This window comes from Micropterus salmoides, unplaced genomic scaffold (genome assembly GCF_014851395.1).
Source record: "Micropterus salmoides isolate LMB-PRFRI ecotype aquatic unplaced genomic scaffold, ASM1485139v1 Ms_hic_scaffold_23, whole genome shotgun sequence".
In the NCBI taxonomy this organism is placed as follows: domain Eukaryota; kingdom Metazoa; phylum Chordata; class Actinopteri; order Centrarchiformes; family Centrarchidae; genus Micropterus; species Micropterus salmoides.
In genome coordinates, this window is record NW_024041484.1 from 16,871,837 (window position 1) to 16,897,137 (window position 25,301).

Here is a 25,301-nt window from a genome sequence, read left to right on the forward strand (position 1 = left end):
CTCACTGAACAAGGGAAAGTAGGAGTGGTAGCTCTGAAAGAGGGAATGAAAGAGAAGAGAGGAGCATTAAGCTGTTCTTTGTTATGATGTGTTGAGTGTTTATTATAAAGTTGGTTAAGACTACACTTCATCACTTCAGCTACACTTTTTATTTAATTTTTCTAAAATAATAAGGCACTTTATTTAATTTACTTAAATTTAAATTTAGAATTTAATATTAGAGTAGTTATTAATTATTATCCCTCCAGTTTGATGTGAAAAATATTATTTGATTTGACAGTCCGTTGTTGACTAAAATATATGTTGATACAACTATACGTTATGGTACTGAAAGATAACACAAGTTAGTCGTTTCGATGTTCCGGACCTTTGCTTCAGGAAATTTTCTCTAACTGGACCTCTTTGAATTCTAATTGAATACCCCTGAGGTAGAAGAAAGAAGGATGCAAGTTGACATAATTGACAGAAGCGCATACAGGATTTGTTTGTTTATTGTGGTCTGCTGAGGGCCGGGTTGATTGAAAAGCCTAAATAGCTGTTGCACTTAAATGAATAGATGCAGGCCCATGAAATAATCTTTATACTGTTATCTTCGAGGTGATTCTATTTTGTGGAGAAAATGCAGTTTAATATCTTTTATTCTCTGGGGGCCCCAAGCGCTCTGTACCCTTTACCCATTTTAATTATTTACATTTAATTACTCTTAAGTGTGGGGTTTTCATATATGGATATCTTTACACAAGCTCAATACATGATTAATTTAACATTGAGAATGTGTTTTTCCAAGTCACTGAGAAGCTTGAGGGATTGCGCTCTTTAATCCTCAGTTTATTTTATTGGTCTTTATCTGTTGTATGCGTTTATCTCTCTTGGTCTCCCTTCTCTCGCACATATTGTCTCATCCTCGTAGTGCTTTCTCTCTTTCTCTCCTGAATTTCCTTGTGTGTGTTGCGCTCTCTCTGGAGGCTATATGTAATTACTGTCAGAGGGGGACCTGCATAGATCTGAGTGACCTTGGACACTAAAAGACAGAGGCCACTCCAGGCACGGGGGGTGGGGAGTGACTCTGCACTGTACACTGTGTTGCTTTGGCACTATGCTGGAGAGTCGACATAATTAAAAACTTACTAAACATAGCCCTGAAGTCTTTATGGGTGCGTAGCCATAATGACTGCAACTTCAGTTCCGGATGCTCTGCCACTTTTCTTTTTCTAAATCAAAGACATAAGTTTTAAAGTAGTAACGTTTCTCTATAAACCCATAAACTGTGCCCCAGTTCCATTACGTACTAATTTAGATTTTGAATAGAGCTAAAGGATAAATATGTCAGCTGATAGGTAGAAATTATTGCAGTATAGAAATGCCAAAGAGATGTTTGAGACAATTTAGAAACAGTTTCATAGTTTGCCCACTAAAAAGCCAAGACAAGTTCATTTTTTAACTGGGTCAAAATTCAAAAGGAAAAAATGCAATTTTAAGTGATCCTTCTCAAAATGTTATCTAAAGAAACAAAATTTAGGCCAATGTATCTTTTATGTAACTCAAATCAATATTGGTATTGGCCTTTTATCGATCAGCTCTCTGTGTTTATACTGGAAAAGTCACTGACGAATATGGATTGTTATAGAACAGAAACATAAGTAGGAAAAAAGCTTTTTAACTAAAGGCCACCTACTAGCTTTTACCTTAGCATTCAGCTACATAGCTCATAGAGGCCATCACATGACCAAAGTATGGAACTAAAATCAACTGAGCTATCCGTATGACATACTGTACTTCATCTGCTTAGAAAAAAGAAAATGAGCCTCGTAAAACTAGCAAGTGGACACTGAGTTACAATTGACTTGATTTTTTTTGTCAAACTAGCTCAGAATGCAGATTAAATCTGCTTGCTTTGGCCAGTTTGAACTCATTTTCCATTGGCCCTTTCCGTATCCCCAGCATGATGTTTTCTCCAATTATGTAACCTTAGTTCTTATCACCTTTTGTGTGTTGCATACATACCTGGTTCCCGTGTACGAGTTAGCAGCCTGCATGGGCTGTCCTTGCGTACATGCTGTATCAATGGGAAACATTCCTACTGGGTTTTCTCTGCCTACTTAGCAGCCTCCCCCTGATTTGGACCTCACTCAGTTGTCATCCGTAGGACTGGATTGCTAGGCCTGGCTCGGCCAAACAAACACATTTTCTGCCCACCGCAAGCCTCAGCTGCAGCGCAATTGGCGGTACGTCCTGTCTAGTGCTTGTTTCTTGGCACCCATACAGACTCATTATGAGTGGAGTCGTTCCCCCCAACCAGGTGCCATTCCGTCCACATTATTCACACTTCTACCTTTTACACACAGCAGCTGTTCATCACCTAATGATGCTGGACCCAGCAACTGATGGAGCAAGGCAGGCAGAGAGCTGTTCTCTCTCTGGCTACACTTCAAACCAGGCCCCTTTCTGTCTTTTGAAATTGAATTCCATTACTTTGAAATGTTTCAATTTTATTTTCTCGTGAGCTTTTCTTTACTGCCAATGGAGAATTTTCATATTTACTTGTTTACTTGTTCCTTCTTTGTGTTGGCGGTCTCTTTTAATGTATGCTTTCCCACACAACTGTGTCGTCAGCCAACATGGCCTCCCTACAGTGATGTCACAGTATCACATTATCATCAGCTTTCTTTTCATGTCCAAGTCTGTATTAAGTGGAGGCAACTTGACACAGTAACACTGGTATACGGGTGCTGATTTCTATAAAAGGACTTTAAAATTACTGTAGCATTTCATATTATCAGGGCGAGTGGCCCGCTAATTAGATGTCATGTCAAGGCAGCCAGACAGGCAGCAGATTATTACTTTATACAATGGAGATAAAAAAAAAATACCCCCCCCCCCCCCCCCCCCAATGGTCCACACGTAGAAATGGAAGTTGCAACGCTTCCTGTATGTTATTATTATTTTTGGATAAAATATCTTTCTGCAGCACTGTGGGCATCAAGCCAAAGTCAGTCAGGGGTTGAGATAATTAACTCCTATACCAGTGTGTTATGAACCTACCGTTTTTCAAAAGCATTTGAGAAAGTAATTTTTGTTAATCATGTAAGTTCTTAACAGTCTAATTAAAACAATGAAGTGATGGTACTAATTGTGAAATGGAAAAACATAACTCAGATTTCATTCAAGACTTAAGAAATGCAACAAAGGGCTAAATGTAACAATTGTATAAATGATTATATTGAATAGTTTAATGATTCCATCAAATTAGTGGACAATGGCTTTAATTACTATACTGTTCTCCCACTGTGGAGTGAAATCATCTTAAAGCTAAAGCTGCTTGTATGTTAAACCATATTCATTTTAATTTTAAATTCAGTCACAATAAAATTTGATGTAATTTAAATAATTAGACACACACTCAATACTCAATACTTTAACAGGCTGAAAAAAAGAACAAGGCCTCGCTGTGGTGGCTTTAGACCATATACCTACCGTGAGCAAAGTAACCAAGCAGGTGAATGAAAGTTCCTGTAGACGCAGCAGCCGATGCCGCAGTTTTTCACTCTCCCAACTCCCTGCCACTGCAGCGGATGCAATATTTAGAGGTCAGAACCTGCCCGGATGATCTCCTCCCTCCCAAGGCATTCATTATTAAATCAGATATGCAACTTAGCTTCTAAAAGGTCAGCTCACCTGTCGCTTTGAGGCGGGGTGCTTTTGATTTTCAGGCGGAAAATAAGCGTCTTCATCTGCATTCTTCACTATCCTAGCAAGCATGATTTGCAGTAATGTCAGCTTCTGGGTCTTACCTAAAGCTGAATGGCTGAATGACACTTTTCACAGTGGTGAGCCACTTACAGGTCCAAATGGGGTTCTTTTCAAAATTGGCCAGCCTCATCCACCCCCCAGGTCCTCTTCCCCAAATGTTGCTCAGGGCCATCTTGTGAATATATTTGGACTACTCACAATCAAAACAGGGCATTAGCTCCAGTCAATGAGGCTCGACAGGTGGCAGAGAGCGGAGCAGGAGAGACTGATGCAAAAAGAGAGCCACAGATGCTGTCTCTGTCTAGATTTTTCAGTGATGGCTTTTCCAATTACAGAAACAGTAATTTGCTGTAAAGGGCTCCAGACTGCCGGGAAGGGTCGAATGGAACAGGGTAATTGGTGGTGGTGGTGGGGTATTGCATGAGATATAATCCATATCACTCTCCAGTGGGAGTGGAGCAGCATTAGTCAAGCAGGGGGATCATTTGTTTTTTATAGTGACCTCCCTCAACACTGGGCAGATGCTGACACCGCTTTAAACATCATTCAGGAAGGGGAGTAAATGGACTTTCTCTTGTCTTAGCTCCCTCCTTGTCACACTGTGTCTTCAGAAAATGTACAAATATCCCCAGGTGAGCTTCGGTTCTTTGTTGACCAACCACAGGGGGCATTGGACACATAACAGCTGTATGTGTTGAATCGCATACACAAAATCAGCCTCCCGAGCCAGTACATACTGTACCAAGCCTGTGTTTTGTTGTTTGTCAGTGCAGCCTTTTACCTTTTGAAGTGTTGCTTGTATGTCCTGAAACGTAGCCCTTCCTCTACCCCAGAGGATAAAGCCTGTCTAAACCTCATGCATATTTAGCACACGCAAACTAACAGGTGAGCAAAAGCACAAAGCTCTGTTCAGCGACTGAATCTCTCAGATGGTAGATGATGCGACATCCATGTTTCCACACTTTGACCAGTCAGCCACACAGCAAAGGGTCCTCAATATATCTAAGATAAGCAGGAATATTGAGGCAAAACACTTGTGTGTAAGCTTCAGTTTGTGTCTACTAGATGTTGCTTTTTCCTTCACAAATTATAGTCAATTATAACCAGGTTTATGTTTCTGGATCCTGTCCAGTCGATTGTTTCCCTGGCAGGTGTCCTTTTCATAGATGCACTCCACTTTGACTCTTAATTCCTTCATTCTTATAAGCCAGGGAATTAGAACGCTTTCTTAAGCAACCATTGCTCTTGGCCTCTGCCTCTGTCAAATTGTGATTATTACCCTTCTGTGGTTTAATGGCCTTCGTAAACATCTTAATAGAATTCTGTATGGCCTTGGGATGCGTAGCGAAAGGGCACATGATTCACTGTTTTCATTGGCTTTTTGTTCCCCCTTGTCTCTGCTCACACACTGTGTGCCACAATATAATCAAATACGATCATAACCAACCTGTACAACTGTTGTCAGTCTCTCTAACGCTTTCTCTCTCTCTCTCCTTCTCCATTGTTTTCTTGTTTTTAAGCCTAATCGCTCCCTCACTCTGCCCTGAGTATTCACAATGTAATTATATATGATTTACAAACAGCTGCAGCCATAATGGTGTATAAACAAATTACAAAACGAAAGAGAAAAAACAACAGCGGAATAAAGAGATGAGGACGGAGAGAAATTGGCCAGCATCAGGCACAGTCAGTGGGTTAGCTGTTTTTTTGCATCATCGCTTTGGCTCTCCCTTCAACACAAAATGAGCACTCACGCTCGACATGGTTGTCCCCTTCTGCACGCAGATATTTAGTTTGTCTTTATGCCAAAATTAAAGTGGAATCTGCCTCTGTAATGTGTGTCCTAGCTGCACTTCCTTCCTAATGTTCACATTCATTCAGAATTTCATTGGGATGCTGTACTCTCAGACTTTACTCAATTGACCCCAGAGGGCCACGTCTGCAGCATTTTAAGCTCATTTTTGTTTTTTTTTCCATGCTGACTGCAGTAGTGTCTTGTATTGTGTGGTTCCACATGCCTGGCCTTTCTGTATATTTCTTTGTGTTGCGATATGCATATTTACAGAATTTTCTGACTATACCTTTGTACACAAGAGCTCACTTGGACTTAAACCTGCACACATGGATGATGAGTTCCTAATAAATTCTTAACACCAAAGCCAGTTCACCTTTTGTCCAATAAGCCTGGACAGCAAATTGGACCTCGTAAATCCCAGCAGAGAATAATGATGATGCATGAGGCACACTCTGCAGACTAAATCAAACACACCTTCCAAATGTTGACATGCATGTTAGGGCTGAACCATTAATTGCAATTAAATCAAACCCAATATGGCCTGCAATTTTAAAATAGCAGGATGTGCAGCATTTGGTAAAGGTGATATGTGTGCTAAAAACATCATTTGAAATTAAATATTGTTGTATATTGTATGTCCTGGCCTACACATCATATTCTACAGACTTGGGAGCAAATCTTTGTGTAAATCCCCTGCATAATCATTTTAATATGTTAATGAAAATGAGAATAATCATATTGCAGATCATATTACTATTGCAATGATACTCAAAAGTAATCGCAATTCCATTCTTTTTCAAAATTGTTCAGCCCTAAAACATGTCAGAAAATGCTCACAGCAGGCACACAGTGTATGAATTAAAAGGTGTCAGTTTTCAATTTAAGCAGTATCCTTGCTTCAGACAAGGAAGGGCTAAAGCTGTGTTGCAAAAGAGTTATCCAGTAAATAAGGATGGATTATATTTTACTCATCATATTAGTGATCCTATAGAGTTCCACATATTAATCTCATATTAATGTCTACAGTAAAAGCATCAGGAGTTGTTTTGTCAACTTAAAATAAATTTTTGGTAACACCTTCTATGAAGGTCATCGCTATAATCGCTAGAATCTCCGACCATGTTCCATAACACATTGTAACCACAGACTCTGCCTCGTTATAAATACACTTTAGTCACCATTTAGAATTAGTGATATAAAATGGAATAATAGCTTATAGTAATGTTTAATGTTATATAGCATGTCTTTTGTTTGCTTAAAGTAAAGTGTTAAAATACCTATCCCTGTAAAATATATTACAGGTGGACATAATACCATGTGAACTAATTATAAGACCTTATAACATGTAATTGTTTGCTTTAAGTAAAGTGACACACATTTTGCGCAGGAAAACTTTTATTTAGGTTTCAATTACAGCCAAAACCGTGCTTTAATCTGTTAGCTTGCGCAAACCGCCTTCACTTTTCCTGCAGTTGTGAAACAACGGACTTAATGGACACAGTGTGACCTACACTGCAAATGTCTGCCTGACGGGTAACTTACTAAGTAACTTAAATATTTTCCTCCGCTAACTTTCACCGTCACGTTCTCCCCATTCTGCTGCTCGCTCTCTCTCTTTCACTGGCACACACACTAGCTTTGCACACAGGGAGCCACGGTGTGCCAGTGAAAATCAATGTCGCAGTCATATTGATAATCGTGTAAAACTTTTAGTAGCGTGGTCATTCATTCAGCAGCGGCGAAATGAACCAAAAAAAACATGTTTATTTCTTCTTTTAAATAAATAAAAAATTAACTGGCCAGGATTCATGTCAGTCAGTGAATGGACATAGCTGTTAAAGTGTGACTGGACTTGACTTGGGGGTAATTGAAGTGAATCTATGGGTCACAGCGGATCATAAATCAGCTTGTTAAAATTGGTCATCCATAACTATGACCACATAACCCCAGCTAGAGCCTATAAAGACAAATTAAACCTTGAGAAAAGTTCTACAGTCTAACTTTTATCAGCCTACAGTGAGACATGAGAAATAACAGCGGAGAAAAAATTTAAATCAAAACGGACCCTCAATATTTGTTACACAATCTGCACAAAACATCAGGGCACTATTGGAAATGAAGGCATCGGACTGCAGGGATCATCAGCGCTATAGATATATTTTTAGTTTAAACACATTTATCTTAGCTAACCATGGGAAATCTGTGAGTCGGTCCAATGGCAAGAAAACGGCACAAAACTTCATCTGCACCAAGCCATGGTGCAAGTTGGAAATAAGAGCAGCAGCATGACTGCATTATAAGTTAAGTTGTAAAGCTAGCAGCATGGTGGCTTAGAAGAGCATTTTAGCTGACCATCTGATTTGACATCAAGGAGGTGGCTCTCAGGCTGACAGAGATTTGCTCACTTCATAATCAGCTCATCATCAGCTAATCAGTACACTGTTCACGATGTGGTGTGATTCCCCTGCCCCCCCGTAATGTATTACACTTCCACAGTGTCACTCAGTCCTGCTTTACCATTTACATGAATAAAGCATTATAATTAGTTGAGCTAAGACGTCCATCCATTAAAGCTTCATGTGTGTGAAAATATATGTACAGTGGTTTGAAAAAGTGTAATATTTCAAATTGGTGATCTGAAATATTTCAGTGTGACAAAAAATATGAAATCAGAAAGCGGGCAAACACTTTCACACCACTGTAGCAGGTAGAACCCTTTTAAATATTATGTGCTATTAATTTGGTTCACTCTGGACCCAAAGTGGAACATGGCCCACGAACAGAAATAAATATGTCAGTGTGTAAATACACACACACACACACACACACACACACACACACACTCTCTCTCTGAGAAGGAACGAAGGCGCACACTAACTTTTTTTAATGAGATTAATAAATCAAGGAGGTGGCTGGCTATAAGGCTGCACCAAGCTGCTGTGGCGAAGCTGGAGCATAATGATGTAACCACACTACTTCTGTGTGTTGTGCATATGAAGCGAGGGTTTCAGGAAGCAATTCATCTGACATGTTTTCCAAAAACTGCTTTCTCTACAAAAAGCTGAAGATGCGTCTGTTTGGGGTGTCTCTGTGTGTGTGTATTTATACTCCTATTCCCCTTACTGCATTCATCAGCAGTTGGTGTACCAGTGGGTGGCCAATGAGGTGTTAGCCCCCCCCCCCCACAATCAAACTGAGCTGCTAGCTTTTCCTTCACACTCTAAATCCCGCCGTACTCTTTGCTGGTGTTTTTCTTTAAGTTTGACATCATGCTAATGAAGGTTTCCTTCTGCTGTTGGTTGGCAGCTGCTTCCCTGTATCAGCACCGATAACCCTTGGAACACGGCAACATTATTCATTTTTACTTGTTCTCCAAAAGCATAAATAAATGTTAGGTGTTAATAACAACTCACCGCAGCAGTAAAGAAAGATGTGTATTTATCATTTGAGGCTGTAGTGCTGCATTGCCTGCATCTAAGCTGTTTGCTTGATAGTACAGTTACATGCATAGTAAGCAGAACGTTTTACACACACACACACACACACACACACACCCCAACACACACACACCAACGACATTTACACACAAGAAACCAGGTTAGTGGGAGAAATAAAGTTAAGACAGGAAATCAGAGAATGTGTTGACCTGAGCTACAGCAAGCTGATAACTGTAAAACCCAAGTTTACATGCAGATGGTCAGTAATTGGGTCATGGCTGGCATATTCACGGTGAGTCTCCGCAGTGTGAGAACACAGTGTTTCTCCACAATTTGCACATACTCAAATTCTACAAATTGTCTACTGTCCAACTGTATAAACCATTTTAACTAATTCAATTTATCTTTAACTTTGGATTTTTTATTTGTAACAATTTAAAGATATTTACAAAGAAAACATCTATTTTTACCTCTGCTTGTCTTAATGTCCATATTTTCCTTATATTGATACAGATAGAAATATTGTTTGCAGTGAAAGTGATCAATTTCTTCCATCTATAGAGTAATCTCCCCCACGTTCCTCAGGGAAAAGCTTTCCCATTAGAAATATTCTCCTATCCTATATCCATCCATTGTTTAAGTCTGGTAGGCTCAATTTTACGTTTGTGGATATAAGGATACACGGCTATGACTAAAGGTCTCTTCACTGCAGCAGAGAGGAAGGTTTCCAGAGGAAATCTAGCGGTGTTAACTGGGCTTCTCATAATCCCTTACCCTGATTTAGAAAACCTGCATTCTTCTGTACTACAGGTTTAAGAAATCTGGTTATTCCAGAAAGATGGCACTAGACACAGTGATTGTCAGTTTGCTTTGGTTTTACTTTTAGTGTTGTTGTAAGACTAGAAAGTGTGGTACTGAAAAGATTTTATTTTTGCCTCTATATTCCCTCACATTGTGTGAACATGTGTGGTTAAAGATGGTCCATTACTGATGACCGTGGTCTACCCACAAAACCTCCTCCCAGGTGGCAGATTAGTGAAAATGGCCTCTAAAAATACCACCATGGAATTTCATGTGGGCCACTTTACTAACCTAGTGGCTGTAATTGCTTCCACATACCACACACACCATTAATAGACACGGAAGCATAAACATACTCTACCATACACAAATAAATATAGTGTACATATTACACAAACACCAGGAAGTGGCTCCCTTAGAGATGCACATATTTTGCGGCGCTCACGATCGGCTCCCCAATTGCAACTGATCGGTGCATATCACACTGCCACTTGCCACAGTCATTGACTCCATGGTGCACTGACTCACTATCTGATTTCTCCTACTTCCACCATATTGACAGCCACATTCTCGCCTTGAATCCACCATAGTAGGTCTGTTGCACATGAGATAATGGCTTGATTGGCCGTGAGGGCCCATTGGAAGAGCTGGCTCACTTTTACTCAAAGCTGTATTTCTCTAACAGGGTCGTCAAACCAGCATTAGCTCTGTGGTGCTATTTGGCTAACAGCTACAAGAACAACAGATTATTTATAGATTTGGTCTCAGACCCCCATACACATTCACACCGTTTTAGTTTACAAACGGAGAATTAAAACGAATACGATCTCTGTCCATGGTGCAGTGGTTAGAACTGTCGCCTCACAGCAAGAAGGTTGTGGGTTCAAACCCCGGTTACCCTGGCCTTTCTGTGGGGAGTTTGCATGTTCTACCTGCGGGGGTTCTCTCCTGGTGCTCCGGCTTCCTCCCACCGTCCAAAGACATGCAGCCTAGGTTGATTGGTGACCCTAAATTGTCCTTAGGTGTGAGCATGAGTGGTTAATTGTCTATGTGTGGCCTGCGGTGGACTGGCAACCTGTCCAGGGTGTACCCCGCCTTTCGCCCGATGTCAGCTGGGATTGGCTCCAGCCCCCCGCGACTCTGTTAGCAGGATAAGCGGTTGATGATGGATGGACGATCTCCGTCCACACCAGCGTTTTAGAGTTTATCTCCATCTACATTAAAACGACTGAAAACGCACAGTAAGGTACACTGGGCATGCACATGCCAGTGTAAACATGAAGCAGATGGTCTATTCCGTAGTTAAGAAGATTTGGCGAAAAAATAAATAAAAACAAAGTTTTTTTTGGATTGTTACTGAATTAACGCAGGAGTGTGGCGGCGGAAAACAGACTGGGAGTCGTTGCAAAGTAAATATGGCGACATGCACAGTACAAGTGTAGGCAGATAAGTGTTATTTGCACGGTACATAATACACTGCTCAAAAAAATAAAGGGAACACAACACAATGTAACTCCAAGTCAATCACACTCCTGTGAAATCAAACTGTCCACTTAGGAAGCAACACTAATTGACAGTCAATTTCACATGCTGTTGTGCAAATGGAATAGGTGGAAATTATAGGCAATTAGCAAGAATAATAATAATAATAAGCACATCAATGCGAGCTGTGGCAAGAAGGTTTGCTGTGTCTGTCGGCGTAGTGTCCAGAGCATGGAGGCACTACCAGGAGACAGGCCAGTACATCAGGAGACGTGGAGGAGGCCGTAGGAGGGCAACAAGCCAGCAGCAGGACCGCTACCTCCGCCTTTGTGCAAGGAGGAGCAGGAGGAGCACTGCCAGAGCCCTGCAAAATGACCTCCAGCAGGCCGAAAATGTGCATGTGTCTGCTCAAACGGTCAGAAACAGACTCCATGAGGGTGGCATGAAGGCCCGACGTCCACATGTGGGGGTTGTGCTAACAGCCCAACACCGTGCAGGACGTTTGGCATTTGCCAGAGAACACCAAGATTGGCAAATTCGCCACTGGCGCCCTGTGCTCTTCACAGATGAAAGCAGGTTCACACTGAGCACATGTGACAGAGTCTGGAGACGGTGTGGAGAACGTTCTGCTGCCTGCAAAATCCTCCAGCATGACCAGTTTGGCGGTGGGTCAGTAATGGTGTGGGGTGGCATTTCTTTGGGGGACGCACAGCCCCCCATGTGCTCGCCAGAGGTAGCCTGACTGCCATTAGGTACTGAGATGAGATCCTCAGACCCCTTGTGAGACCATATGCTGGTACAGTTGGCCCTGGGTTCCTCCTAATGCAAGACAATGCTAGACCTCATGTGGCTGGAGTGTGTTAGCAGTTCCTGCAAGAGGAAGGCATTGATGCTATGGACTGGCCCGCCCGTTCCCCAGACCTGAATCCAATTGAGCACATCTGGAACATCATGTCTTGCTCCATCCACCAACGCCACGTTGCACCACAGACTGTCCAGGAGTTGGCGGATGCTTTAGTCCAGGTCTGGGAGGAGATCTCTCAGAAGACCGTCCGCCACCTCATCAGGAGCATGCCCAGGCGTTGTAGGGAGGTCATACAGGCACGTGGAGGCCACACACACTACTGAGCCTCATTTTGACTTGTTTTAAGCACATTACATCAAAGTTGGATCGGCCTGTAGTGTGGTTTTCCACTTTGATTTTGAGTGTGACTCCAAATCCCGACCTCCCATGGGTTGATAAATTTGATTTCCATTGATAGTTTTTGTGATTTTGTTGTCAGCACATTCAACTATGTAAAGAAAGGAGTATTTAATGAGATTATTTCATTCATTCAGATCTAGGATGTGTTATTTTAGTGTTCCCTTTATTTTTTTTGAGCAGTGTATTTTAATAAAGATACCATGTCAAAAACCCGGTCAGTAGCATCGTGTTTCTGCTTTGCATGACTTCTAAGACCCAATCAGAGAGCCAAGCGTGAGCGGCTGCGTCATTGTTTCTAAAGTCCTCCGTTTTGGCCCGTCTTCACTAAAACGCCCTCTGGAGTTTTGAAATGCAAAACGGGGTCGGCAGCGTTTCTAAACTTCTCCGTTTTAGGTCTTCGTTTTCGCCGTTGTAGTCTGGATGGGAGGTGCAAACGTAGCAAAATGTCTCTGTAATTCGAAAAACGCAGTAGTGTGGATGGGGCTTCAGTCTCTAAATGGCAGTAAGGGCTTATTTGTGGAATACCATTATTGCTGAAGTTTTATCATCTCAAGATGTGTGAGGACCTGAGTGCTGTACCAAGAAGGATTTGTATTGTTTGTTCACATGAATCCATGTTTGAAGTACCTTCTAGGCAGTGTAAGACACTCGGGTGATTACCTATGTCTGTGTCTTTGAAGCACACGTTTTAAAGTTGCATCAGACTAATTTATACCAATGCATTTATATAGTAGCTCTGCAGGGGTCAGATACAAGTGTGTTAATTTATGCTGCTGCCTTAGGACCCATCCTCTGTCAATCATCCCCGGTCAAGCCAACATCCAAGCCAGAGCAAAACATGCTTGTACCTCTGAAGCTGAGAGCATTAAATGTAATTTTAGACCCATTTTACACCATTGCAGCTTAAATTTTTCCTCTAAGGGAACTCTTTACCAATCTTTTACAGCAAACACATCAATGTCCGTAAGATGAGTGATGTAATTAAATGCAACTTAAAGAAATTAACAACAACTCTAATCGCATTGGAATTCTCAATCTCACTCATGTCTTTTGTCAGGAGGCCAGTTGGAAAGTCTGATGGAGACCATGAGAGCAGAGATCGCCGCACAGCCGCCGCTGGAAGGATCGTACGCCGCGCGCCGAGGGGACTACTGTATAGCCAAGTTTGCTGATGGCGAATGGTAAGCAAACATGTTGATACTTGTGGTGATATTTAAAAGCTTTACTGTAGCCTTGTTTTCATCTAATTGTTGTCTAATTTAAGCAAATTTAAATAAAAAAAAGAACAAAATGTGAATTAGACACGTTGCAAAGAATATTTTTCGTCAGAAGTTGATGTTACACATGGCTGTAATAAACAAGTAGAGGTTGGAAAACAAAACCAGTCGCATGGACCTGAGGACCATGTCTCTGAGAAAAATGGAGAGGTCTTTAGGAATGTGTTTCAACTGGGCAAGCTATAGGCTAATTGTTATCATCTCTTGTCTTGAAGACAAAGAAAAAGCTGATCAGTAATGTTCCCTATGTAAGAACTTAGTTTGCAAAGGTATCTCCCATTTAGCGCATTAACTCGTTTTCCAAAAAAAGGCCAAAACCAACTCAAGCCAGCCTGGTTTCAAATTTTGCCATTTTCATTAACCTTTTCTAATGTGATACCTCAAAATGTGCAAAAAAATACGTTGATGGAAACACAACTAATGGCTTTAACCTATTAGCAAGATGCTCAGACTCTACAGTGAATCCAGAACCCTATGCATAACCCACATCAAGCACCTTCCGTTGTGAGTTAGTGGAAATTACTTTGTAAGCAGGTGATTTATGATTACCTGAAACAAAATCTACTATCACTAAGCCATTTTCAACCAATTTTCATGAGACATATATCTTTGCTTGATTTTTACCCTCTTAAGAAAGCGTGACATTTCACTTTTACCTTGTCTCTATTAAAGCCTGTGATGCTTTAACTGCAGACACCCACAGGGTGTAATTAGCTCAGTGCCACTGCTTTGGCCCTTTAGAATCAGCAGTCGCTTGACAGTAACACACACACACACACACCTCTTCATCTCGTCTCCTCACTGGATTTTGGAAGTTTACAGATGGTCATGGGGACAGATAAAAGTCACAGCGATCGAGGGAGGGAGGGAGTGTCTGTGTGAAGGCGGAAAAGATCACGAAACTGATAAAAAAAACACAAACAAAAAAAACAAATGTTCCCCCGACACAGGTGCTCGTCTTTCTTTCCTCCATCTTCCCCTCCAGATTTTTAAGGTGCAAAACCAAAGTTGTTCTCTTGCCCCAGCAACCACTGCAAGTCAAACAGGCCATCTGTTGTTAACCTTCACTTTCTTCTTCTTCTTTTTGTATATAAAAAGTCCATCTTTCTTGTTCAACAAAACAGTAGTCCTGCTCCTAAAAGTGTGAGATTTTTGTCTTTTTTTTTTTTTTTTTTTTTTTTTTTTTTACAAGTCCTATATTATTCAGCAAGCTAATTATGTTCATTTTTGCATTGTTCTGCATCCACATCTTTGTATTCTGTGATGTATGTGGAATGTCGGCCTGTTTCATTAAGGGGCTAATTAGAAATTTGTCGCCTTTCAAGGCCTTTTAGAACACCACAGAGTGAAAGTAAATAGAAAGGAGAAACCTCTGTTCATCAGTCACTCACACTTTGTCTCTCACTCTTTCTCTCTTGCTCTCTGTGCTCATTGCTGTTCTTTATGTCTTCCTGTTAATCACTTATTTGGTTTTTAACTTTGTTCTCTTGTCTCTCTCTTTGCCCAAGTGGCTTTTAATTATTTGGCTTTCTCCCACTGTCCTTGGTTCTCAGCCAATTTGTCCTCCCAGCTCTCGTTTGTTTGTTGGAGCTGAGAGTCAGACAAGTGATGGTCATATGAAGAGACGTTTCCTGAACTGAGGTCTGAGGAGAAACATGCTCTTCAGTAGCTTCTATATGAATTTGGCTCTTACTTTTTCCTTTAACTTGATATCAATGATAACCTGATATGTATGACCTTGTAATATGAAGTTTATTTTCATTGAAATTCAGCTTTCAAATGTGCTGGAAAATCTAACCTTACAAAGTGAAACTGCTGTTTTTTGTGATTAGCACTAATGCACTAAAGTTATTTGCTACAAGGCAAAAATAGGTTTAAATTTCTGTCCTTTATTGCAAAGAGGCCTCTGTGCAATTTTCACAGCCCTTCCACATCCTGATAGATCCCCTCTGTCCCCCCTCACTCCCCCGGCCTGCTCCTCTCCCCCGATCACAACAGACAGATCCTCCAACACCTTCTCCCCAGGGAAATAAGCACGGAATCATTTACTCATCTCCTTTTCCTTTTGTGCCCTCTGTCTTCATCTCTGTTTCCCTCTGCTCTATTCTCTCTATCTCTTCCCCCTCTGTTCTCTCTCTCTCTCTCTCTCTCACACAATTATTCTTTTGCTGCTGCAGGTACAGAGCCAGAGTGGAGAAAGTTGAGTCACCGGCAAAGGTTCATGTCTTCTACATTGACTACGGCAATGTGAGTAACTTTGTGACCATGAATTTGACGATAAGTGTTGAATCTTGGCATCATCATTAAAACAGTGCTTTTGTTTGGGTCTCGAAAATTAGCCTTGTTTTGTTACAGCCAAACCCACAGCCAGAGGCAATCTAGTATCTGAAGAGGATTTTTCTATTTCTTGCATCTGTTCAGACACCAGTTGTTTGCTCATTTCCACATTCAAAGCAACCTAACAGCCTTTATGTGTCCTTTCAGCTGGAGTTTTTAGAACTAATATGATGCAGGCTTGTTTGTTTTCCCTGTATTGTTTATGACTGAAGCAAAGAGTGCAACTGAGTGTATCATTTTTATTCCTTTTCATAGCAATGACAAAAGCAGAACTCCCCCTCTCTTATTTTTTACTCTGTGATGACGAAGGCACTACATCCTTTTTGTGAGTGCGTTTTTGTGTGTGTTACTACCCACGTGCGTACACATGCTTGCATCACCAAGTGGCTCATACAGCCAACCCCCGGCCTGCGGGAGATTTCCCATGATGCAGTGGAACGGCACAGTGTGTGACTGACCTCAGAGTGGGGGACAGCTCGAGGTTTGGCTGGCAGATGCGATGCGTCCTGGCATGTTGCTGAAAGTGTGATTCTCCGAGGCCGACCTGGCACTCAAAAAAAATCGAGCTGATATCTACCTCATTCTCTGTAGTTTTGCGTCATTTCAGGTTGAGTCATTCTGGCCTTGATTCCATGCCTCTGTGTCATGAGCTATTACTTGCTAATATTGCCACCTGTCTGTATAGGTCAGTACCTGAATTATTATGTGATCATTAGCAAACACAGCAGAGCGCTTTTGTCTTTTCATTTTTAAAGCCCACATTTACAGTGCTGTCAGAGTCTAATATGGCGTTGATAAATCTTAAAGTACTAATCCATAATAAATGTTCATGGTATTCACTGTCTAGACTGTGCAGTCCAATGAACACATTAACCTAAGATATGGGGCTCATTAAATTAACTCCCCTCTTCTAACGACTGTATTTGTCTGACTTTCCATCAGCATGTTCAGCCTGTGGTGATCAGTGATTGGTCATCACTGACATTGGCATATACCTGTCAGGATCAATCAACTTAATCACGTCATTGCTTTAGTAAAAATGTAGTACACACTTACATATATAGCGATGTGCATTTTGTTAAAATTTGAGAACCAGGCCAAACTAGAGTGCTGAATTAAAGAGGACAATCCTTGTTGTCCTGTGAGCACGAAACATCAGAGGCATTTTCATCAGATTGTAAATGCAGGAAAATGCATCTTAATGCCATTGCAAAGATCAGAAATTCAAAAAATGTAATGCCTGTAGTCGTTGCATAATTTAACCTGATTCATTGTCTCTTAAGCACCTTTTAGAAAATGTAACTTTTTTGGGATATGTAGCACTGGAACACTTTAATCATTATCATATTTAAACACACTGGAAACTAATGTTTCCCTTTTTGCATACATTTTGGTGCGTTATCTAATCTGACAAGAGTCTGGCGACTATGAACTTGACGTCTATTGTCATCTTTACACTTAACTTGTCGCTCAGCTAAATAGCAGATGGAGCTTAGTGAAAGAGGGGCCTCAGTACTGCTGTAGAAACAGCTGTGAAATGATTGGTAAGGTGACATACAAGCTCGCAGCCCTTAAGCTACAAAATGGCATCTGTCCTTCTTTCACAGTTGTAAACTCATCATCATTAAAGTGTCATATGGATTTGAGAATTGATCCAGAATCAAGGAAAAAAAGAAATACATTACAGGGTAAAGGATGGATTTACAGTCTGATGTACTCAGGCTGTGTTTTGTTTAAGAACGTCCTTCCCTTGTAGAGGCATGTGGTTTAAGAGATGCGCTCTTATGTTAAAAATTCAGAAAGCAAGCTTTCAGCAACCTTGTTACACATTTGTTTTACGTATCTGTATCATAACTGAACAAGCCAGACATTTCTGAATTAATCTGTCGGCCTTCTTTGGTGTAGTTGTAGCAGGAGACGGATATCTGTCATGTCTGCTTAGACATAGTCATCCAATTGTTGTTGAGCTTCACTTTACACTCCTCTAACCTCAAAATCATAAATAAATTATGATTCCCAAGAGTTAATGTTTTTGACCCTAAACCCCGACTTTACTAACTTCACAGCTACAGTATTTCATGATACAAAAAACAAATGCCTGTGTGTCTATGTATGATTGCATAGATAAACACCATGAAGACTGCTGAAAAATGTTTTATATTGGGTCTGATTTCTGTCCCCCATTCATCCTCCCTCAGAGAGAAGTTGTGTCGTCCAATCGTCTGGCTGCCATTCCCCCTGCCTTCAGCACCAGGACCCTGCCAGCACAGGCCACCGAGTATGCCTTCGCCTTCATCCAGATCCCACAGGACGTAAGTGCAAGATGAGCATGCGTGCAGAGTACAGATATGTGTCGCAGCTGAAAACTTCAAAATTAACTTTGCAATATCAACTGTTCAGTCTCATTTCCTGCCAGCTTTTAAAAGTTGACTTTTCAAGACATAAAACCTGTTTGAGTTTCACTTATCACACGAGGTGATAAGTCTGTAATTGACAGGCAGGGTCGAGTTTTCATTCCAAGCAAGTGTTAGTGAAAATTATGCTCATACATAATGCATGCGGTACAGGGCAGACAGAGCCATGACAAAAATCAAGCCATTCATTTATTTGGTTGCAAAAAAAAATTGAGAATAATTGACATGGTAGCAGAGAGACATTAATGTTGAATGAACAATTTGAGGTTTGAGGTTTTTTTGGAAATTTCTTCAACAACCCGGACTCCGTCTCATTCTATAGATAGATACAAACCACCCAGGTTTGTGTCTGTGCATATAAATGTCTGATATCCAAGCAGCAGTTAATGTTGTTTCTGCAGGCCTAATCTTCTTGTTTACATCCATGTGTGTTTACTCAACCTCTAGTGACCACTTGTGTGCGTATTTATCTCTGCCTGTGTGAGTGACTGTGTTTTGTGTGTGTCAAGGGGTCAACTCATTGGTTGCCTCCTGAGCCGGCAGCAGCCTGAGTGGTTTGTGCAGATACAAACATGTTTTCTTTTGGTATGTGCCTGATTGACACAGCACTAAGCCATGTCTTTAATTGGTTGTGTGTGCGTGCTTTCCAGAGTGTTCGTTTAAAGGGTATTTGTTCTACTTAGCCTTATCAGTCAAGGTTCAGAGTATTTGCATGTTTGTAATGTCATATTTCTGAGAATTAATAACTAGTTTTCACATTGTTTGTTTAGATTGTTTATCTAGACTCAGTTGCTAGTTTATTAGATACATCTAGCTAAAGTTCATGCAGTCTAATAGGACAGTCCTGAAATAAATCTACTTTCATGAAGGTTATAGTGTTCAGTTTTTGTTGAAACCGGTTTGAAGAGGTTATTATTCAACTGTATGGTTAGTTCAGTGGTGCTGTTGAATTGTATTGTTGTCCAGATATTTAGTCTCTCCATGTTAATTTAAAACTTAGTGTTATTTTAGTGTAATTAAGGGGCTTTCCATGCAATAGTGTTGACCGGTGGTGTGTGTTTGGTGTGTTAGCTGGTAGTGCTTGTATGCACACTGTCACTTGTCTCATGAGTCAGTGTCTCCTGGAGGATGAAGTGGCACATCTGTTGGTCTAGTCTGGGGGACAAAGGCATCACCTACACTTTACAGCCCCCAGACACACACACACACACACACACACACACACTGCTTTACCACATGTTGGAAGCTGACATACATCTCACCTCACTCTCTCTCTGTCACTCTGTATTCGTCTAACCTTTTTCCCGTTCTTTCTATTTTCTGGTGGTTTTCCTTTCATGTGTTTTCATGCGTCTGCTTTATCTTAAGCTTTTTACTGTGTCACTCACGTTGACACGGCGCCCCACTTGTACTGCACCTTTGCTGCTGCACACAGGAAAGGTTGTTGTCTTTGTCTTACAACCTGCCTCCTGATGCCCTGCACAAAATGCTTTGTCTTCACATATTAAATGGCTTCACAATAAGTCTTAAAATCTTCCAAACACCAAACTCCTGCCAGTGGGACAAGATCATTCTGCTGCTTTCCAGTGCAGTTTCCTGAAATGTTAAATGAAGTGACAATATGTTCAAAAAAACAGCAGGAGCAAGGTGGACTGTCACTGTTCTGCTGTTTAGTAGGACAAGTATGCTTATCTGAAATATGTGCTTGCAACTTGACAAAGAAGGAGGCACAATGCACATGTTATCCCCACGACGTCCGCAGCAGTTACCTCTGTCAGAGCAGTAACTGCTACAACATCTTTAGTGCTTTTTCATCCAGTCTTTTTACAGATCTTGTGAATTCTCAGCTGCCTGCACTCAGGACACACAGCCACCTCTTTATAATGCCTGCTCAGCTAATTAAAGAAAGTCATTTATGCCAAGAGTGCACTTGTAAAAAAGATGAACAGCAAAATAACTTGCCACACAAAAAATGTTCAACCACACAATAGCCACTCCCTAATGGCAGTGGTTTGTACATAGCTGAAAAATGAAAAGGTTGCTTGTGGTCACACATCATTCCAAACAACTTCTTTTCACTCATTTGCATTACATTTAATGTACTACCATCTACCTTTTATCCTTAACAGTCATGTAGGGAGCAAGAGGTTCCTTTTTTTTTTGGCTAAAATTACAAATGAAAATTAAAAACCTTTTGACACTACACATCTCAGTGTTTCAAACTCTGTCTACAGTCAGTGCTGTGTCCGATCAATAACATACATTCTAAATATTTGATCACTCATTTCTTGATTTAAATCACTTTTTTCCTAATATTGAATAGTATTTCATGTAGTCAGAATTCCAGTTTGTGTCGAAGCAAAATGTAATCTGAGACATGTGACTCATTTTGTTAAATAGAAAAAAGGTTGCGGGAAAAAATAAAAACAGATTCCAAAAAAAGTATTTTTTTGTATCAGCATTGTATTGGCTCAATTGGGAAACTCAAACAATACCCAGCTGCCCACACTGCTACAATTATATTGATTTACAATAAGTAAAATGCTATGCTATGTTTTTTAGCCTGTTAACACATTGAACCAGGTCTGTTCTGCACATATGGCAGATGAGAGTCACTAGAAGGCTCTCATTAATTTTGTATTGCCCCCTAACAAGTGTCAACGTATTCTTGTTCTATAACATTCTCTCTCCCTCTCTCTCTTTCTCTCTCTCGCCCCGAGCTCCCCTGCAGCGCCTGTGACAAGTTGACCAGGGGGAGAGCGGGGACAAAAAAGGCCCTTAGTTTTGTGCCTTGAACAAGCTTCCCTGCCCACACACGCTCACACACACACATACACCAGACACGCACGTACCCAAGGGCGGCTAGCTCGAAGCAGGTTGCCATGGAGACAAGACCAGGGTGAGAAAGGAGGGAAGCGAAGAGATGGATGGTGTAGGGGAGGGATGGATGATGGTGTAGGGGAGGGATGGATGATGGCCAGGGACTGCTGTTTGTTTTTAAGTGTCTTCCTGCTTCTGAAGATGCAGCTCCCTTGTTTTTCTCATCTTCGTCCTGACTGCTGAAGGACGGGAGGTCAGGACTGCATTGCAGCTGTTCCACCTCTATCTCCACCATGTGTTCAATCAAATGCTGGCCTTTCACATTTGAGAAGGTTAGGAATAAGAGAGAGTGAGGTAACTAACTGAAGAAGAAAGGGACGAGATGGAGGAGGGTGGGTGGGTGGGTGAGAGTCTGGCGATTTGATAGATCAGGCAAACTAAAATGTCTTGAACTGGTTGCGTAGATAGTTGCTGTGCTGTATGGCTGGAGATAGCTGTGTGAGTGATCATGTACTTGTAATCCGATTGGTGAATGATATGCTCTTAATGACCACATTCCCAAGCTTGTGTGGACAGTTTTTTTTTTTCTCAACAGAAACCAGATCACAGTTAGGTTAATGTATTTGTATTGTTTATCAGCCTCTGCATAGCATGTATTTATGTTTGTATGCATATCTGTTATAATTTTTATAATATACAAATTATCCCTTTCACCTTTTTCCCTACCTTTCTTCCCCCTCCTCAATCTTCTTTTTACCTTCTTCAACCCCACCATCCATTACCGCCCCTATCCCACACCCCTCTCTCTACTTAATCCCTTATCAAACCCTACTTCTTCAGGAGGATGCCCGCGCGGACGTGGTGGACTGCATTGTGCGTGACATCCAGAACACCCAGTGCCTGTTAAATGTGGAGTACTCGGGTCCCACCTGCCCATTTGTCACAATACAGTTTGGGGACACAAAGGACGACGTGGGCCTCGGCCTAGTTAAGGAGGGCTTGGTCATGGTGGACGTTCGCAAGGAGAAGCACCTGCAGAAGATGGTAAGTGAAGAGATGGGATATATAGCTAGTGATGGGACGGCAGTGTTTGGAAAAAGCGGTTTCAAGTCTTCCATTCAGCTTTGGAAGACCTAAAACTAAATTTGAGGCTGATGTTGAGGCCTCTTGTGCTGTTTCTATCTCTCACTTTCTGGTCTCAGAGAGTCCTCACTTAGAAAACAATGCTGACTGACAGTAATTTGTTGTTTGTACTTGGGTTGATATGTGAATTGAAGGTAGGGAATAGCGTGTTATTCAGTGGCTCATGGTGCTGTCAAAATGCACAGGGTGGATCAATATTTGCTGTTCTAAACGGACAGTGGCGTCAGTTGATCAAATAATAGCAGGTTCTTCTTAACTTTAAGCACACAGTAAACGTTTAGCATAGGCAAATGGGCCCCCTTGTGTGTTATTTAATGTTAAAAGGTCCATATGCCGCCTATGGTTTTCTGACCACCAATTACCATATTTCCATGCTAGCCTACATCTACCTACTCCTGTCCATCCCAGAGTTTGTCATGTATATATTTCCTTTGATAAATGAATGCTAGTATTACACTAAATGCCTGTGGGTTTTGTAATATGAACACTGTGACTCAAGAGACATAATACTTCTCGTCACTTGTCAGACCACAGCAACACAACATGCACTTACACACCTCTACAATTTGCCTCAAATGGCAGCCATTTTGTCAAACCATGAAGCGTTGCTCATTTACTTTCCTCTCATTATGCTAATTCACTCAGCAGACTCAAAGCCACTCTGTACATGAGAGATAAAGCGAAAAATGGAGGATATTTATTCCTTCTGCAATTACTGCTTCCACACATCCCCGATATTAGCCACTCCGCTATTTATTTAAAAATTGAAACGCACAAAGGAATGGAGAAATATGTCCACAAGAGAGTCATTGTTCACAAACATAATCAAAATGTATATTCATAGAAATTAGAGGCTGGTGAGAAGAACACATTTGCAAAGGCATTCACACAATTCGCACAACTCGCACACAGAGACTCATTTTTGTACACACTAAACCACACAAATATACTGTAAGCCACTAAACAGCACAGATAAAAGCACTTTCCACCTCACAGTCAAGTCAATAAAGCACTGTGCAACATTGTAAGAGTGTTTTGACCTCTGTACCAGGGGACCATAATGCAGTGTCTGGGTAATGGACCCTATAGACAGGGGACAGTGATTAAAATCTTCCAGCTATACTACTAATAGGCTTATAGCCTGCACAGATTTGGGTTTTGTTGGATCAAATAGTTTCTCTTTAGTATTCAACAGCTGGGTCTCGAGCATTTGCCTCTTCCTTGTTGGGTACAGATGAATATTTTGATCTGGAGAAAGCTTAACAAGCAGCGGTGTTGCCAATGTGCTTACAAGTGAGTGTTAAAAGTAAGCTCTACAGCATTTCTTGTTGGTAATTCCACCCATCAAGTCTGCTTCCAAGCTCAAAGCCGTACAAGCTGAAGTGCGATTAGGCCACTTTTCAAACCTCTAAAAGCAGTAAATTTGCTTCTGATTCATAGAATGTGTGACCGATTCTAAAGACCGCAGTTCTGCTGTATACAGTAGATTTCCCAGCCACAGCTTTACTGTTTGAGCTGAGGGATGTTATGGTCTATTATATCAGACCCAATATCTAATGGTTAATTGTAACAGTGATGTTGCTTAAATGGTTAGAGGCTAAGATGCTTTATTAGAGATCATAAAAACTTTACGTACTAGAGCTGAAACAATTGGTCGACTATCAATTAGTTGATTGACTGAAAATTGCCACTATGTTGACAATCGATTCATTGTCTTTGTCATTTTTAAAGCCAAAATTACAACTGCTTTGTAAAAAATGTTTGGACTGTTGGTCACACAAAACAAGACATTTAAGGACGTCACAGTGGATCTGGGAAATTACAATGGGCATTTTTAACTCTTTGACATTTTGTAGACAAAACTATCAGTTAATTTCGGTTGACCTAGAGTCATTTGAATGCAAGGCACATTTCTGGCTCAAAGATTCATGAGCAGCACTGCAGCCGCAGCTGGTGCGACAACAGAAAACTTTATTGTGCAGGGGCAGTAGAGCCAAACAATGTTCTACGATACAACCTTTTGTTGACTTCTGGATCCGTGCCCCTACTCTTCCCCTCTTTTATAGAAAGTTCCCCTCAAGCTTTAGATAGTGTAGTATCCAAGCTGGCTCACCCTGAGCTATTTCTCTCCTCCCTTCTCTCTTCTCACTCAGACACACTATCATCCTCCTTGTAAACGTGACTTTTGTCCTTCCTATCTACTCTATTTTAGCTCCATTCTTTATTCATTATCCATTTCAGGGGACTGGAACATGGTCATTGTAATCTGTACTCCAGTGCTAAGCATCGTATAACAGATGGGCTGTAATGTTCACTGGCACTTCAGTGACTATCAATAGTCAGTCATAAGTGCACTGAAGGTTAACACCAGTCTTTGAGGATGGCATTGGCCCAAGAGAGGGAGAGCAGATAGGGATATTCATCCATTTGGGGTTTTATTTCTTTTTTCAAGTGCATTTCTGCCTTAAGCCCTACATTCACTGATGCCCACTACGTACACCATATGGATGGCCATTGTTGTAGCTATACAACAGTATCATGGCAAAGGATAAACAATTGTTGTGAAAGTGTAGGGCAAAAGATGATCATATGCATGCCAGCTGCTGCTATCTGATTAGAGGGAAATGGGGTATTAAAAGGAAGGCAGGAACAGAGGAAGTAGGCGGTGGGTGGAAAAACAGTAAAAGTCAGTTGAAAAAGACAAATTATCATTGATGTGTGTTTAGTGAGGGGAAACTTACAGTACAACTGACCCTTTGTCCTACAGATTTGGGGTGTGTGTGTATGTATGTATATATATATATGTATGTATATGTATGTGTGTGTGTATATATATATATA

General features: G+C 41.1%; 1 protein-coding gene across 1 annotated transcript in view; it reads left to right on the forward strand.

Moving 5' to 3' along the window:
* Positions 1-25,301, forward strand: part of snd1 (staphylococcal nuclease and tudor domain containing 1) — a 204,344-nt gene that overhangs the window by 165,215 nt on the left and 13,828 nt on the right. The window contains exons 21-22 of the mRNA XM_038739206.1: positions 18,282-18,395; positions 22,158-22,361. Coding sequence (XP_038595134.1) covers positions 18,282-18,395; positions 22,158-22,361 — 318 coding nt within the window. The remainder of the gene's footprint in view (positions 1-18,281; positions 18,396-22,157; positions 22,362-25,301) is intronic.